The 19,132-nt window shown below is 38.4% G+C and overlaps 1 protein-coding gene across 1 annotated transcript in view; it reads left to right on the plus strand.

Moving 5' to 3' along the window:
• The first annotated feature begins 432 nt into the window (after positions 1-432).
• The window catches only part of LOC137033953 (voltage-gated potassium channel subunit beta-3), a 39,692-nt gene continuing 20,992 nt past the window's right edge, over positions 433-19,132 (plus strand). Inside the window, exon 1 of the mRNA XM_067406467.1 lies at positions 433-761. Within this exon, the coding sequence (XP_067262568.1) occupies positions 526-761 (236 nt within the window). The 5' untranslated portion in view covers positions 433-525. The remainder of the gene's footprint in view (positions 762-19,132) is intronic.

Genomic DNA, 19,132 nt, shown 5'->3' on the forward strand with positions numbered 1-19,132 from the left:
TGGGTGGTTCCGCATTTTGAGGAGGTCCCCCGCCTCGCACAGAGAGACCACCCGGATTCTGCGGAGGAATGCCTCAAGACGGAGAGGAGCGTCTTCAAGTTGCGTCGATAAGGGTATTGGAGAAGTGCAGTAAGCGACTGCATAGACAGACTGTGCACACAGCAGCACATTAAAGGCCTGGACAGCAGCCAGTCGTGACTTTTTTCCTGGCGACATAAACACGCACCCCACCGCGTTAGGGTTGCGTTTGGACGCGTTCCCTCCGCGCAACAGCTGCAAGTTTGTGTCAGCAGGTGCAAGACCTGACTTTGCCCTGTGCATCCATCTATCTATCTATCTATCTATCTATCTATCTATCTATCTATCTATCTATCTATCTATCTATCTATCTATCTATCTATCTATCTATCTATCTATCTATCTATCTATCTATCTATCTGCCACGTACTGTGAGACTACCACAAACATTTTCAGTCTGATAAACTCAAACACACAGTGTCAGCAAGTGTGTGAGAGCTAGTCAAGATGCAGGTCTCATTTGCTTGTACGGAGCACAATCTGAAGAGCCGCAGCGAGGACCGGCTGTGTGGCCTGCGAACTGCCCCTCCACCAGGGGGCAGCAGCAGTGGAGGAGGAGGAGGGAGCGGACAAGGGGGAAATGGCAACTACCCCCCTCAGAGCTCAGTCAAAACACGGCCCCTGCCTCAAGGCCACGCCCACATGAAGGAGGCTTTTGGACGGCACAGTAGCATGAAATACAGGTGAGACAGGTGGAGCTGGCGTGCGTATGTGTGTAACACCACCTGTTGGGTGGCAGTTCAGGCTGGGACTGGGTTATTCTGCCCTGGCTGATGTTTTATGGCTTCTTTAAAGATTCATAAGGGGCCTCTGACAGTGCTGAGTGCGTTTGTGCTCACTTGAATGCTTGTGTTGTGGGTGAGTTGAATGAATGGCAAACTGGATGTCAAAGAGCCAGGCATTGAGTCGCACCCTTTGCCTAATTTTCTGATCAGTTCATGTAATGTCTTCAGTGTTGAGTATATTTAAACCAGGGCTGTCACCACTTAGACACTGAGGCAGACAAGTTCCCTCCAATAATTAGAAATGGCCAAACTGACCCCCCTAATATTTGAAATTCTTGCACTGCTCTGCTGCACTTAATTTCACAGTGCTCTGTATGTTGTTAAAAGTTGCAGTTTTAGTCAATGTCAAAATGACTGAGATGGCCAATCAGAAGCAAAAGCAGAGCATGACATGTCAGTTTAATGTTAAAAGAGAGTGAGTTAAGATGTAAATAGCGAAACAATTAATACTTTTTGCAATAGAAATGTTAAAAGGCCGACAAGTAACATCCTGTGATGTACTCGACTTTTCTCAAATATTGCCGTTTTGAATGGAAAATGCTTTTATGCGATTCATGTAATTTCATAGTGTGGCGAGACACTTTTATGTTTTCGACACATTAGGCATACAAATAAAAGTAGCCTACATGTGTGCAAATGCAAATTAATGCATATAATATTTGCAAATGATTATTTCCCAATTAGTCCTAGAATTTCCCTTCGCCAATGTTCAAGACAATGCCTTGATTTAAAACTTATTATATATTCTAAATTACATTTGATAAGCTCACAGAGTTAGTTGTTACATAAGACACAGAACCTGCCAAAAGTTGAAAGAGTAGGGCTTGTTTTATTACTTTTTAAAAGTAATCTGACTTGTGATTTGTGTCTGGCAGATGATAAACAGGTGAGCTTTAGAGTTGATGGTCCTGAGCCATAAATACACTGTAAAAATATCCTGTTAAATTTACTGAAAAAAAAAACCAACAACAAACAAACCAAACGGCAGCTGTTGTTGCCAGAAATTCACTGTAGAAAACTAACAATGTTTCAGCTATATGGGATTGTATATTGGTGCCTGTATTGCAACAGTATATTTCATTATACCAATCTACCAAATTACCAAAATCAATTACCTTTTATCAATATAACAACACAGGCGGTACAGAAGAAAGTCACATGATGAATCGGAGTTCATCATAAGTGGTCTGTCCATAAAACATGACCAGTGCTCATATATAGATGGGGGGAACATGGTCATACACATGTACAAAGATAAAACACCACTATACACTGTAAAAAGAAATTAAAAAGAAATTTAAAAAGTAAGTTACCTGGTTGCCTTAAAATTTTGAGTTCATTGAAATTAAAAATTTTAGTTAATACAATAAAGGTGATTGGTTTAATCACCAGAAACTCAAAATATTATGTTATCTGAATCAAATTAATTATTTACGGAAGAGGTTTAGGGCCAAGCAATAATAAAAAAATAAAACCATCTCGAGATTGAAGTTGTTAAATTTCGAGAATAAACTCATTAAATTACGAGAAAAAACTCGTTAAATTTCGAGAAAAAAATCGAGATAAAATGTTGAGAATAAACTCATTAAATTACAAGAAAAAAGTTGTTAAATTACGAGAACAAATTCTCGACTTTTTTTCAGAGAAAAAACTCATTAAATTTCGAGAAAAAAGTCGAAATAAAATGTTGAGAATAAAGTCATTAAATTACGAGAAAAAAGTCGTTAAATTATGAGAACAAAATCTCAACTTTTTTCTTGAACTTTAGCGAGTTTATTCTTGTAATTTAATGAGTTTATTCTCAACATTTATCTCAACTTTTTTCTTTTAATTTAACGAGTTTATTCTCAACATTTTATTTTAACTTTTTCTCAAAATTTAACAAGTTTTTTCTCAAAATTTAACAACTTTAATCTCGAGATGGATTTTTTTTTTTTTATTATTATTGCTTGGCCCTAATCCTCTTCCATAATTATTATTGTTGATTTGACAAAAGAAAAAATGTTGTCATAACAAATCATGAAAATATTTTTTACAGTGTAACAAACACAACACTAAAATAATGCAATAAAAATGTACTAATATGTAATATAACAGAATATGTAACACAAAAACACCCCAATGAACATTACTGATAACAAAACTATTTAAAGAAAATATATTCATATTGGATGTTTCATGCAGTAATTTCTGGGACTGTCCTTTTACTGTTTTTCACTAATGATAAGATATTTCATAGTTTTTATTTGCAAACCCAATCAATTTGACAGTATTTTACAGTAAAATTACATATAATGTGATGTTAAACCATTAACAGTTTTGTACTGTTAAAATGATTATTTTGATTTGTAATCAACCATCCAGCAACCACCTATCAATACTCAAGCAACCTCCCAGAAATCTCTAGCTACTGCACAACAATGTGCTACTCCAAACACCTTAGCAACAGCATAGCAACACTCTGGCAGTCACCTACAATTATATAGAATTGTGGCAGTGAGTTTTGCACAGACAAGTGCCACTCACATTTTCATCAGGGAATGTAAACATTTAGCTGGGTAATGGAGTTCTTTGTATAATGACAGCCGACTAGTGAGGACATTTGACCTGTTCTCGGTAGTTAGAAGGACTAATAAATTGGCCAAAACATGTTTTTATTTGAATCTAGTGTTTTGCACATGTAGGTTTAGGGGTAGGGGTTGGGTTAGGCCATAGAAAATATCATTAACCTTAAATAAAATCAATGGAAGTCTATGCACTGTCCTCACTAATATAGTTCTGTCAACTCTGGGAGTGTTTAGTATGGTAATGGTTATGACAATGTTGATATGTTTGGTATTGGCGGAACAGATCTGCTACACTGCTGCTGATGATGTTGGTTATTGCTGCTTCTGCTGCTGCAGAGCAAGTTTGGGATTTGCGTACATGAATTACCCATGGTAAATCTATACAGGTGGAGCTGGGGAAGGTGGAGGGTTTCTGAAAGCGCTCTGCTACTGCTACAGCAAATACTGACTAGTATTTGATGGTTGAGCAGCATGCTCATTGGCTGCTGATACAGCAGGAACCAATCAGCTGTGCCTTACAGAGAATGATGTGATTGCAACCAGATTGAGTTAAGGACCTATCAGCCTGTGCCATCTAGAGTTTCATGACAGAAATTTGTATTGAAACAAACATGTATGTGTGTATATGTGTGTGTTTTTTAGGTTAGGTGTATTCTGTGGAATGCAATTATATAGCACAAACATGCACATATTTCACAGTTGGACAATCCATGCTGTCCATTAAGTCTTTAAAGGTCATGTTTGACTGTCTGAGGGATGCTATTATTAGAACATGGGGCATTGCAGATTTATCCATTAAAGTCAACATGGATTCAAATTGACCCTAATACACATTCCAGGTCTGACTGGGCATGATATTACGAAAGCTTGTTTTCGCCAAGGATCTCACAATTCTGACTTTATTTCTTGAAAATCTGAGTCAGAAATATAAACTCACAATTATGAGAAAAAAGAATTGCACATTATTAACTTGGACTTGTGAGAAATAAAGTCAGAATTCTGAGTTTATATCTTGCAATTCTGACCTTTTTTTCCCCTCAGAATTGTGAGATATAGGCCTGGTTTCACAAACAGGTTTTAGACTAAACCATGCAGGATTAGGCCTTAGTTCAATTAGGGCATTTATGTAAAAACAAACAAAAAACATTACTGGTGTGCATCTTGAGACAAAACAATGGCACTGACATATTTTAAGATACATCAGTGCAAGATGCTTTCAGTTAAAACAGCTCAAACACACATTTTAGTCTAGGACTAGCTTAAGCCTTGTTTGTGAAACTGGGGGATAAACTCGCAATTGCGAGTTATAAAGTCTGAACTGTGAGATATAAATTCAGAATTCTGAGAAAAAAAAGTTGCATTTACCATTTTAAATTTCCTTACTCCATGGAGGAAACAAGCTTCTGTGTGATTCATCATTGCATGTTATCCTATAAAGGAAAGAATCATTTGTGATCAAAATGTACTTGCTCTGCCACTGTAATTACTTTCATTTCTGGGTGGAGGCGAGAGGAATCCATAGATGCGTTTCAAAATATCACGTTGCCTTCAGTACATTTTTATTAGAGTGTGTGTGTGTTTGTGTTGTACTAATGTCAGCCTCAGACTGCACACCCACTTTCTCAGTGATTGCTGAGCCATTATTTAAATGTGTTACCACTTTGCTGCACATCAGTCTATTTGATCTACCTGGCCTTAAAAGCAAACTCTGGATGTTCATTGTTCATATTGGACAGACACTCCCTTCCTGTGCGGTATCTGTAGATAGGGAGTGGTATGTATATATGTATGTATCTGTCTGCCTGTCTGCATGGCCACAAAGGGGTGGTTGATTATGATTTCACTTTTTTAACTTTAGTTAGTGTGTAATTTTGCTGTTTGATCATAAACAACATCTGCAAAGTTACAATGCTCAAAGTTCAATGCAAAGGGAGATATTTTCTTATACAGAATTCGCTGTTTAAGGACTACAACAAATGGCTGGTAGTGTACAACAAGCTTCTTCCAGGGTTAGTGACATCACTAACCTCAAAATTTACATAATCCACGCCCCCGAGAACACATGATAAAGGGGGCGGGGCCATGTTGGGCTGCTTTAGAGAAGAGGAAGAGTTGTTGTAGTAGAGTGTTGTTGACATGCCGTCATTGTATGCCGAACTGCTTCACAAACGAGGGTCAATTCAACATTGGATTTGCACAAAAGATTAACATGATGACACATGCTAGTGGATGAGTTGAATCAACTCCACAGCAACTACATAAATTTATCCACTAACCATTCAGAAACGTCCTAAAAGTTGTAACTTCTTCATGAGTCTCTCCATCAGTGTCGACTCCGGTTTGAACAATGTAAGGCTGAACACCGTTACTGACAATCCTCATTTTGGCTGCGTGAGATTCTCCATCTTTGTTGTTGTTGAGCATCTGAAGTGCAAGCTTAAAGCTCCACCCTCTTCTGGAAAGTGCCGGGAGCTCATTTGCATTTAAAGGGACACACACAAAAATGGCGTGTTTTTGCTCACATCTGAGCATCTGTGGGGTATTTTAAGCTGAAACTTAACAGACACATTCTGGAGAGACCAGAGACTTATATTACACTTATAGACTTATATTATCTTGTAAAAGGGGCATTATAGGTCCCCTTTAAAACTTCAGACTTTAAGCTTTTAAAACTACTACAAACCTTTTAGCTAGGCCAGGGGTGGGCAAGTTCAGTCCTAGAAAGCCGCTGTCCTGCAGAGGTTAGCGCCAACCCTTAAAAAAAACCTCAACTGCATCAAAGAGTATAGAACCCGGCGAAACTCTTATCCTTTTTGGGTAACAGCCACTAGATGGCGCTCCGGTAGCGTGGCCGCCATTATGGGGTGAAAATGCTAACTGGACCATTGAATCCTTCAAATCTTATGCACCCCAAATCAGCGAATTTCACTGCAAATCAGAAGCACAATAGAACAGGTTTTTTTTTTTTTTTTTGGCACCAGTAAATTGTTGGGCTCCTACAGTAAATGTTGTATTGTCTTATATATGTGACCCATCACGGAAACAAGGGACACAAGTCGGCAGCACAACTTTCAAGCAAAATGAGAAAGAAGCACTTTTTTTCAAAATTGGTGATTTTCGTTTTTTTGCAGAATCTGTTAGTTGAGATCATGAAGATATTTAAAAGCGTACATTTTGAGGTTGAAATCGGCTTGTTTTTCGGAGATTCTAGCACGCAGTAGGGGCGTGTCATGTCTGTGTGTATTTCCATACTGGGAAGCGTGGCTACTTATTATACAGCACTCTGGCCGGCTCTAGCTGATATCAAAATTCAATGAAGAACCGTGGCCGTTACACCGAAAATGTTTTGAAGTACTTCTTCGACTAGCCGGATGCTTATGAACAAGCGCTCACTGATTCTGAAGACGATCTGAGCGACGATGAAAGCGGCATAATAAGACATTACCTCTCTGGAGTCGGGTAACGCGCCGGCGCGTTTTGCAGGATTTTTTTCACATTGCAGCAAAACAGACTTAAAATACTCCGTCATTTTTTTGTCATAGAGACATAAGTAATATATCAATTGAAACTATAGAATGTCTTCTTTTATTTGTGTACACTCAGAGTAAAAACAAAATGTTGTGCTTTTTGTAAAATAAAGAAAACTAACATGATGCGTGATCTCTCATCTCCCTCTGAACAAAGTCCAATCTGATAGTTCTCAGAAAATGAACTGTAACTTAGTGAATACTAATCATAAAAAATTATACTTGTGTCTGAAAAAACGTTGAAATGTCAGGTTTTAAATCGTGTAAGTCAGTGAATCGTGAAAAGAGAGCCATGTCAGACATGATTCCGTGATTCAGCTCATTATCCGCTAATGCGGCCACGCCCACGGAGGGAGCGCTATTCAGACACAAATTCAGTCAATATATGCATTCATCGTCTCAATCGTGTATTTATTGTCTTGAAAAGTGTTTTGAATAGCCATAGTTAGCGATCTCTGGCCTCTGTTAGTCCAGTTAGTTCCTGGATTGCCTATAAACAGGCTTCTCAGGTGAGAAAATTTCATTTCATGATTATAGTGACCAAAATGATCACGGTTATCACAGAATCCTGTTCAAAAAGTAAATTCACCAAGTTTCATGTGGAAAACCAGCAAATAATAAATAAAATTAGCATCAATATGTACTTTTTCTTTACATAAACATTAAAATAATAACATTAAAAATGATGGGCAGATTTTAAAGGAGTGTCTTACAACATTCTACAATGCACAAGTTCAAATAGAGTTTTTACAAAAAAAGTCACATATTTCAGCCTCTAAATCATTTTTATAAAAGTCAAAAAAGATAAATTACTGACATTTATAATGCACATTAACCTTTATTATTAAAAGTATGCAGTCCATGCAGCTTTACAGGGGGTATGGTTTATCTAAATGAGATGTAAATGAGCCCTATTGTCACTCCCAGCAGGTGGGAACAGGTGAGAACTGCAACTTTAGAGGCGTTTTTCTCCCTATAGAGCTTTCTTGAATGCCTACCTTCAAATGGCCACAACTTCTCCAAACATTATCAATTTCCATGTGTCACACATCGTTGGAAAGCTTGGAGACTACACTTTCAGAATCTGTGAATAACTCAAAATGCCCCAGAACCGACGTGTGTCCCTACTTTCCGTGACTGGTCACATATGTTTTATTTTACCAGTTGTGGAATCCAACCATTCAACCATCTGAGGTAACAAAGTTAGCCTACTTGATTGAGTATTTCCATTTTATGCAACTTTACACATTTATTAATAGTAAATTAATAATTAATGCATTTAAGATCATTATGTTTGCAACGAACAATATAGACCTAATGGAATAATAATACACTGCTCAAAAAAATTAAAGGAACACTTTTTAATCAGAGAATAGCATCAAGTCAGTTAAACTCCTGGGATATTGATCTGGTCAGTTAAGTATCAGAGGGGGGTTGTTAATCAGTTTCAGCAGCTTTGGTGTTAACGACAGGTGAACTAGATGGGCAACAATGAGACAATCCCAAAACAGGAATGGTTTCACAGGTGGAGGCCACTGACATTTGTTTCCCTACTCGTCTTTTCTGACTGTTTTTCACTAGTTTTGCATTTGGCTAGGGTCAGTGTCACTACTGGAAGCATGAGGCGATACCTGGACCCTACAGAGGCTGCACGGGCAATCCAACTCACATCAATATATGCCATTGCCAGAAGGTTTGCTGTTTCTCCCAGCACAGTCTCAAGAGCATGGAGGAGATTCCAGGAGACAGGCCGTTACTCTAGGAGAGCTGGACAGGGCCATAGAAGGTCCTTAACCCATCAGCATGACCGGTGTCTGCTCCATTGTGCAAGGAGGAACAGGATGAGCACTACTAGAGCACTACAAAATGACCTCCAGCAGGCCACTTTTGTGAATGTCTCTGACCAAACAATCAGACTTCATGAGGGTGGCCTGAGGGCCCGACATCCTCTAGTGGGCCCTGTGCTCACTGCCTGGCACCGTGGAGCTCGATTGGCATTTGCCATTAAACACCAGAATTGGCAGGTCCTCCACTGGCACCCTGAGCTTTTCAGATGAGAGCAGGTTCACCCTGTGCACATGTGACAGTCGTGAAAGGTCCTGGAGAAGCCGTGGAGAACGCTATGCTGCCTGTAACATCATTCAGCATGACCGGTTTGGTGGTGGGTCAGTGATGATCTGTGGAGGCATATCCATGGTGGGACGCACAGACCTCTACAGGCTAGACAATGGCACCCTGACTGCCATTAGATATCGGGATGAAATCCTCGGACCCATTGTCGGACCCTACGCTGGTGCAGTGGGTCCTGGGTTCCTCCTGGTGCACGACAATGCCCGGCCTTATGTGGCGAGAGTATGCAGGCAGTTCCTGGAGGATGAAGGAATTGATACCATTGAATGGCCCCCACGCTCACTAAATCCAATAGAACACCTCTGGGACATTATGTTTCGGTCCATCCGACGCTGCCAGGTTTCACCTCAAACGTTTCAGGACCTCAGTGATGCCCTGGTCCAGATCTGGGAGGAAATACCCCAGGACACCATCCATCGTCTCATTAGGAGCATGTCCCAATGTTGTCAGGCATTCATACAAGCATGTAGTGGCCATACAATCTACTGAGAACCATTTTGAGTTGCTGCAATGAAATTTCAGCAAAATGGACTGGCCTGCTGCATCATTTTTTCACTTTGATTTTCAGGGTGTCTTTGAATTCAGTCCTCTGTAGGTTGATACTTTTCATTTCCATCAAACGATGTGGCATCCTTTCATTCCTAGCATATTACCCAATCCATATCAGTATAGATATCCAGCATGATATTTTTCCTCATTGAGATCTGATGTGTTTTCAAAGTGTCCCTTTAATTTTTTTGAGCAGTGTAGTATTACTCCACTATCTGAATTTAAATATATATTGTACGTTTTAATGGATCACACTACAAACATAATGATCTTATAATACATGATGCATTGCTGTGTCCGTTATCGCATAATTCCCACTTTTGGACACTTTTGCTTTAACATACAGTACAACACCGCAAAAACAAGCTGTTATTTTCTGTCATATATTTATTGTCCAACATTCCCAATTTTTCTGATGCATGTCCTTAATTTAATTTCATATGTTGGTAATAATTGAGCGTTTATAAGCCTTTTACATACAAACCCGATTCCAAAAAAGTTGGGACACTGTACAAATTGTGAATAAAAACAGAATGCAATGATGTGGAAGTTTCAAATCTGGATGGGAGCATATGTTGTTCTAGAACTTGGATATACCTTTCAGCATTGATGGTGCCTTTCCAGATGTGTAAGCTGCCTATGCCACACACACTCATGCAACCCCATACCATCAGAGATGCAGGCTTCTGAACTGAGATGCACAGAGATTGTTCCAGATTCTCTGAATCTTTGGATGATATTATGCACTGTAGATGATGATAACTTCAAAAATTTTTCTCTGAGAAACTCCTTTCTGATATTGGTCCACTATTTTTCGCCGCAGCATTGGGGGAATTGGTGATCCTCTGCCCATCTTGACTTCTGAGAGACACTGCCACTCTGAGAGGCTCTTTTTATACCCAATCATATTGCCAATTGACCTAATAAGTTGCAAATTAGTCTTTATATGTACATTTAACTTTTTTGGAATGTGTAATCCAAAATGAGCCAATATTTGACATGGCATTTCAGAATGTCTCACTTTCAACATTTGATATGTTATCTATATTCTATTTTGAATAAAATATAAGTTTATGAGATTTGTAAATTATTGCATTCCTTTTTTATTCACAATTTGTACAGTGTCCCAACTTTTTTGGAATCGGGTTTGTAGATGCAAACTCCTCACCTTTCAGTGACAGCTCACCTTTTTGAGATCAGAATGGATCACTTATGGGATTTGCATTGATCCAATGAGAAAATGTTTTTATGGGGGTGGGGGTCTTACAAGGCTACTTGGTTGTTTCAATTCAAGTACTGTACTTTGTTTCCTTTACTCTAACTTTAAAAACTAATGTCTTTAAAGGGGAATATTTTATTTATTTGAGGTATGAGATGTGGGAACGGTGAAGAGAGAGGGCAAAGAGTTTTGCAGTTTAGCTCAGTATTGCCGTCTAATCAGCCAATATTGTCTAAAATATCCTGCATTACATTTTCTTAAAAAACACATTGTGCCAAGCATGCCTCCGCCCACGTGACGTTCTCACCTTTTTTCTCCCTTACCTGTTTGCATCCCTGCTTTTAAAGAATTTTAACCCAAACTGACTGGGTTTCTAAAGAGCAAAAATGTTTTGTGAAAATAGTGGAAGTCTTAAACACAAAGTCTGTAAAATAAACTGTAAAAAGGATTTGATGATCACTAGCGATAGTATTTTATTCTGTGTTGTCATCATTCAGGTTGGATTTCAGCTTTAATGTACTTTTTTTTTAACAAAATGGTGGAACAGCAGGGCTGCCGCTGGGCGCCAGTGTTGCAATGGAACGTTCTTTTCAGTTTCGCTTCTTGTTAGTGTATATTCTTTGACTGCATGTAGCCTTAGTAATCCTGAAGAGCTTGATTAGCCTGTTCAGGTGTGTTTGATTAGAGCTGAAGCTGAACTCTGCTGGACAGTGGCACTGTAGGACCAAACTTGGCCACCCCTGAGCTAGGCTTTCCCAAGCCAACATCAAAATTTGTCTAGTTTACATTGCGCTATCATCTCTATTGAGCAGCAGCTGTGCCATGGTGTGTAAAAGATAGAGGTTATTAGCCAGAGGGTGGAAGTTGGCTGGTAAAAATAGAAAGATTGTAACCTCAGTTAGTGGTCACTGTATTTTCATGCCAAAGCCTATTTCAAGAGATTCCCATTCCTGTCACTCAACCAAATCTCTCTCTCTCTCTCTTTTATTCTGGTAAAGTTAATAGATGTTATTCAAAACACCCCCACATAAATGCAGTTAAATGTACACGCATACACTTTTCGAAATGTAAGGCATGTATACAAACACATTAGAATATACTTGCTTTGGCCATTAATGGCATTCAGAATAACAATAGCTATAATTATGCTAATTACTCCTGATTGTTGTGATTAAATAGCCTACATTTCATTTTCATTCACTGAGAGATAGAGGCCATTAAGAAACATATGCATCTGACGACACATCATCTGTGAATATCGCAGTTGTGCTTGTCATAGAGAGAGGTTATACAGCAACGTCCTTAGTCAGAAAAATATTCACAAACCATATGTTAGATTATTTTTATATCAGTTCCTACAGGGTTGAAGTGGCTTACATGTGTTGTTAAACATGTTCATTTGTTATTGCGTGTTGGCCGGTGCTGTGCCTGCTGTCAGGCAAACATGTGAACACTAGAAGGTTCTGATCTCTCCTTGTGGAATAGAAGTGCACTTAATTGTATTGAATGTGGACTTGTTGTGTTTGAATCTTAAAAGTATATTTACTGTACTTGCAGATAATATATTATTAATGAAATAAAAGGCCACGTAAAGAGGGATACACTTTCATAACTGTTTCTTAACACACTTAAGTAGACTGAAAATGTGAACTTTAATTAAAGGTTTTACTTCAATGTTCATTTTAAATCATTATGTTTTAACTTTGTTTGAACTAAAAACCGAATAATCTTTTGTCATGCTTTAAAGAAGTGCACTTATTTTGATGTGTTGACTAACATTCTAAAGCACTTGGTTATACATTTAAATTGGTTATAACTGTAGTGTGTTATCTGATATTACATGTAAAGGTTATATTTTTTAAATTGCATCTTCATCACTATAAATGTGTAATTACAAACCTATTAAATATATGACATGCATGTTTCAATAGAAATGACACTAAAGAGTATTTTAGTTTACCATAAATGCTTGTCAGTGCATTCTACACTAGGCAATTGAAATGACACATAAAGATGTATTTAAGTCCTACTTTAGTAGGTCAAAAAGGCACTGTTAATTTCAATTAAAAGTATTGTGTCCATAATTAGTACTCTTTTTAAAAGTATGCTAAAGTGCACTTTTTACAAGGGTCTGTTTCATTGTGAAATGTTTTTAAAGTGTTGGTTCAATGAAAACTATAATCAGTCCTTCATTCTGATTGGTCATTAGTTTTATTCGCAATAAAACACGGCTATGACCGCTTCACCCAACGGTTCTGTGTATCACTACACAACACCCTTAGCAACCACTCTTAGCAATGTAAACATATGTTTATTCTCAATTGATATTGTTCAATTGACTCCAATCGCTCCATGGTGTGCCTAACAACGCTCCTTAGCTGTTATACATTCACTGTAAACCACAGCTTCTTGGCGCTTATTGCTTTAATAGATTACTCACCCTTGTTCCAAATCTGTATGACTATTTTTACTTCCTTGGAACACAAAAAAAGATGTTTAGAAGAATGTCCATATTTCATTTTTCATATAACCAAAGTTAAGCTCCAAAAAGGACAAAATGCACCATAAATGCAGTATATTATATATAAAAGTATATTTCAAATTAAATGAAGCAAGGAGGTTATAATACCTGTAGACATGCATGTTTGAGCTCCTGTTTACCATATTTGATGTGCTTTTTATATGTGTATTGGTCAATATTTATATGTGAATAAAAGCATAAATTAAATCTGTTCATCATATACTCTGCAATCGTGTCTTTTCAGAAGACTCAAGGCCCCGGTATACTTCAAACGAAATCGAAGAACGAACTGATGTGACGTAATTTCGAACAAAATCAGGCCAAAACAAACTTCATTTTGTGTTCTTTTTGGAAGTTCGAAACGGCTTGCAAAAGCGAACTCTCAGAAAAAGTTTGCTCCAGCTGCAAAACACCTTCGTACTACCATTGGTCCGTGATGATAATGTAACAGGAGGTGTGTGCTGAGGCTCCACCTTCACTCGCGTGGGACGCGTCTCTGATTCATTTTGTGTGTTTGAGTTTGTTGAGGTAAGATCTCCACGGGTGAAAACATGAACACACTGGATAGCCGCTTTATAGTACAAAATGAAGTTGTGGTTGTAAAAAAATGAGGCACTAACACTGTTTGATACTGTAAAGCTGCTTGATTTTAAGCAATCTATTGAATAAAGTGCTATATGAAGACGTGACGTGACTGGAGTGCTAATTTGCAGAGCTTGTGCTAACATACCCATGTTGTTATGATCAGACGCTTATGCTTGCTGTTTTCTCATTTTTGTTGTGTTAATTTTGTTACTGAGTTACATATTCATCTAAACGTCACTCTCAGCAGTGTATATCGCTTGTCACGCATTTTGAACTTCGTTTTACTCCTAAACGAAGAACGAAAAAGAACTTCGTTTGAACTATATGAGCCTGAATCGAGCCTTTAGTTAAACCGCTCGATTCATATGCATTTCTTTTAATATCTTTTTATGAATTTTTTTGAAGTCTCAAAGTCTTGGGTAAATGGACTTTGGAGGCACAGAAATCTAAATTCATTTGTGATTAGAAACTTATCAAAAGTCTTATGGGTTTGGAAAGACATGAGGGTGAACAAATGAAATTTTTTTAATTTTTGTTCATTTTGTACAAATCTAAATTGTAATCTAAAGCATGTTTTTGTATTAAGTGAAAAACCAAATACTACAGACTTCTGCAGTGAAACAGTTCTGTAATTCTCTGACCTTCAGCATTGACTTGAAAATACATTGGATGGTGAGCTCTTTTAAGTTATTTCAACACTGTGGCAAAAGTATGTCCTTGTAAAAAAAATAAATAAAAAATAAAATATTATACATAATAGTTTACATTTACATTACATGCAATTAGCTGAACTTTAGAGTGCCTTTTTGACCCACTTAAGACTTAAGTACATCTTAGTATGTAATTTGATAATGACTATTATTGTCTTTGAAATATGGTTAAAGAGTACTATCGAATGTAGTGACAGGCATATATATGGTTAACTAAAATTCATTTAAAAATATATGTAATTCATTTAAATACATATGTAATTACACATTTGTAATGATGAAGTTGCAATTTCAAAATATAAAAGAAAAATATATGAACTTTAAATGTAACATCAGACCCTCTGAGACCAAGACTAGAACCCTTGAGGCCCAGAACTAGACCATAACTTAACCCCAAGACCAAAACCTCCAGAGTACTCCACAAGACCAGTACTCCAACTCTAATCGGTCTTTAAACATTTATATTTGGGTTTTAGTGTTTTCAGTTTTTGCTCTAGCTCCAAGGTGCTAACAGTCATGTTAATGAAACAGATCTGTTTTATCACATTAAGCAAATTAATCTTATCAAGCTCATCTCACAGACATATGGTGACTCATATTTAACTGCATCAGTTATTTTTTTCAGTGTAATGTCATGAAACATCTTCCAGTCTCATTCCTGTCCTACATCATTACACATATTCCTCCGTTATGTCTGCTGTTGCTTTAGACATTGCATCACAGTTATCACTGCCCCAGCAAGTTGGCCAAGCGAATAGATGCTTTATGCTGTCAACTGTGGAGAAACTCATGTTGCTATAAGATGCCTAGATCAAATTTTTGAAGGTTGAGGAGTTCCAGGGGAGGGACCTTTTCTAAAAATGCATTATGGGACATGGATTGATCAGACATGTCACATAAGTACTTCTTCCAATGCTGGTTCATTTTTTCAGCAGCTACTGTACAGTTACAGTTAACTGAGTCTGAACATTTGAGATGAGATGTACTTGCCATGCTGAGACAGTTTGGAATACCTTCGCTATTTTTCTTTTTAAATTACAAATATTATTATTTATTAGATTGTTCACATATAAATTTAAATTCTGTCATCTTGCTGAACACAAAAAAAGATATGCAGTTTTAGTACTACTCATTATTGTCACGGTTAGGGGTTAGGGTTTTTTTTTTCCTTTAGTTCCTTTAGTTTTCCAGTCCTGTTTTGTTTGTTAAGTCCTTGTTTTTTTCCATGGTTACTTTTGATTTGTATCTGTCTCTCTTAATATGTACCTTGTGTTTATACTATACCCTTGTTGGATTAGCGTTTCTCCTACGTGGATTCCTATGTTCCCCTGAGTGTTTCGGATTGTAATAAGTACTGTCTACTTTAATCTTCTTCTTGCAAGCTTACCACTACACCTGACAGAGGAACCATCCTCAAATAAAGATTTAAATGGACTATGGACATACCATCTGTGTGCCTCCTCCTCCTCCTCCTGGATCAGGCGGAACGTTCCCTTGAGGATCACATGAGGAATTTTCTCAACCTGGCATGCCTTACACTATCCTGACTGCTCCCTCTGTCTGTTTTACCAGACTAGCCTCAATGAGCTGTCAAAAGCATGTCTGCCCGTGGAAGGTCCTCAAAGGATTTTTGCCAGTTATGTAGAGTGAGTTCTGCGGATTTGTGGGTCCCCCTTCACGGTCTGTGAGGGAGAGGAAGGAGAACACGTTAGCCCTGCACCCAGCAAGGAACCTGAGCCAGAGCATGGGTCCACTACTGACTCTTAGCCTGAGCCCATGCCCACCATGGTCCAAGAGCAATAGCCCACTCCCACATCGGAGCCAGAGCCAGCCACCGCATCTGTCCCAGAGCCAGTGCCAGTCGCCATGTCAGTCCTAGAGAGCCAAGAGCGGACCACTGCCTGATAGATCTAGTTCCCTCCTCGACCCTTGAATTTATATATTCTCCGCTGGTTCCATCTGGCTGTTTGGAGGTCTGTCCGGAGACCTTCCTGCTCCATTGCTCCCACCCGGACTCCCTTCTCCCATCTCCTCCTCTTGACCCGCCACCTTCCCTGGTGTTGTCTAGCTCCTCTGCTCTGCCACCACCGCTAGCTCCGTGCAAGTCTCTGGCTCTGCTTCGGCCCTCCCAATCACCAGCTCGGCATGGTATTATGGATTCCTTGGCTTCACCTCATCTCCACCTCAGCCTGTCAGCCCGTCGGCTCCTCCGTGATCCTTTGGCCCTAGGACTCCTCCGGATTCCCTCATCCATCCGGCTCAGCCTCTCTCAGTCGTTGCTCTGCCTCCGCCATGGACTTCCAGGTCTCCAGCTACGCCTTGAACCTCCACCCCTTAGCTCCACCTGGGTCCTCCTTCCCTCTGGCTTCCCCGTCATCCTCGCTCCCTTGGTTCCGTGCATCAGCGGCTCCACCTTGGGCTTCCGAGCCATGGATGTTGCCCTGGTCCGTAAGCCTATCAGCTGCGCTGGGTCTCCATCACTTCCGCCACTGCCTCCATCAGTTGGTACCCAGATTCCACCCAGACCTTACGTCAAAGATCCACTCTGGCTACTCATACCATCCCTGTCCTTCACCAGCACTACACTCTTGGGGGTTGTTTAGTCCCTAATGGAAATAAGTCAAGTGCAAATTATTCGAATGATGCTATGTTTGGAATAGAATACTAAAGCTGCGTCTGAAATCATGTACTGTTGAGTAGGTACTGCATTTGAATTTAGATTTACTTCACAACCGTTGAAAAAGTATGTTCTATTTAGTAGGAATGTGTGTAGTATGGATGAATTCGGACATACTACATCCGCTATGTTTTTACTGTCACATGACCTACCTGCGTCAGTTACGTCCCTTCAACTCCATTCACAAATCCTCTCCCGTTGCCTCATGGGATAGTAAAGTGTCCATCGTATGCGCACTTCAGAATCTCTCCGGAAGTAGTAAGTCATCCGGGTACTTTTTGCTTGAATACCATGAATTCGGACATACTACTCTGTTTGCATATTGTTTTTCGCATACTATATAGTAGAGTAGTATTCGATTTCAGACGCAGGGTAACATATTGATAACTAAATATTGCTAAAAAAAATTATTAATTTGTTGAATAATTTATAAAACAAAATTAATTGATGTGCATCAATATGACAATATTTCCAGCAAAATAATGTGAATATATTGTGAATATTTAGAATTCGGCAAACTACTGAATACACAGTATATACTTTTAAAGTATACACATGAGAGTGTGCAGTATGTACTAATAAAAATTTCAGTTACACTTACCCTTACTTCATTAGCCTTGCTTAATTTAATTGAAGAAAGTTTTACACACAATTTAATTTATTTCATTAAAAAAAAAATTAATTAGTTAGGTCAACTCAATTTAGGTGTATAATGTCAAATTAATTAACTGCTTATTTTGTTTTATTAATTTACTGAGGTTTAATTATTTTAAAGAGTGGTGTCAATACTGACATTAGGTAAAGATTAAGGCTGGGTTAAGGTGTAAGAGAAGGCTTAACAGTGCAATTATAGATGTAATTACAGGTGTTTTTTTATACATATAAGTACAAATGTAAAAATGTTTGAACACAATAAGTGCACTGTATCAAATGATTAATTTAAATGTCAGTACATAGTAGTTAAAAACACAATATAAAGTGAGACCAAAATTTCAAACATAAACGTAATAATGTATGCTAATGATGCGTGACTTTAGTTTGTTGCATATTTAATTTGGCAAGTGGCATCCAGTTTTCATTTCAGAAATAAACAATTCAGTGTTTTGCATTATTCCAGTTTTGTTGGTTCATCATAACTTTTGGCTGTCCAATCAAATAATAATGTATAATGCATATTCGGTTCATTCATCACACCAGAAATAGAAGGTGAAGCTGAGCACATTATGCAATATTCTCTTGCGCACACTATATATGTAGTATATAGACGTATGTAAGGTGTAGCATGAGAACGCCATTCTGCCAACTCTCTCTCCTGCTCACGCACTCGTTTTTTCCCCCCTCTCTTCTCAGCATGTGCAGTAATTGCCTATGCTAACTCATTATAAAGTACATTAATCAGAATGGGCCTTTTACGGTTTGCAGACAGACACTCTATGGAGAAATGAGCGCTCTCTCCCACCACTTCTGTCCATTCTGTTTTCTCTCTTTCGCTATTCACCACACTCCCTCAAAATTGTTCCCTCTTTCTTTCTAAATCATTGTTTTTCATTCTTTGTTCTCTCCCAGTTTCTATCTCATTGTTGCCTGTGTTTGTCATTATTTCATTTCCACTTTATCTGCCTTCACTCACATTTTCACATTTGTTACACACACTCTCTCTTTCTCTTTCTCTCTCTTTCTCTCTCTCTCTCCACCCTGTTGTGGTGCACTGCAGTATTCTGAGAGGAGTGTGTCTGGATGGTGTTGTGTGCTCTGCATTTCTGATTTTTATGAATCTGCCTGAT

The sequence above is a fragment of the Chanodichthys erythropterus genome, chromosome 13, assembly GCF_024489055.1.
Source record: "Chanodichthys erythropterus isolate Z2021 chromosome 13, ASM2448905v1, whole genome shotgun sequence".
Classification (NCBI taxonomy): domain Eukaryota; kingdom Metazoa; phylum Chordata; class Actinopteri; order Cypriniformes; family Xenocyprididae; genus Chanodichthys; species Chanodichthys erythropterus.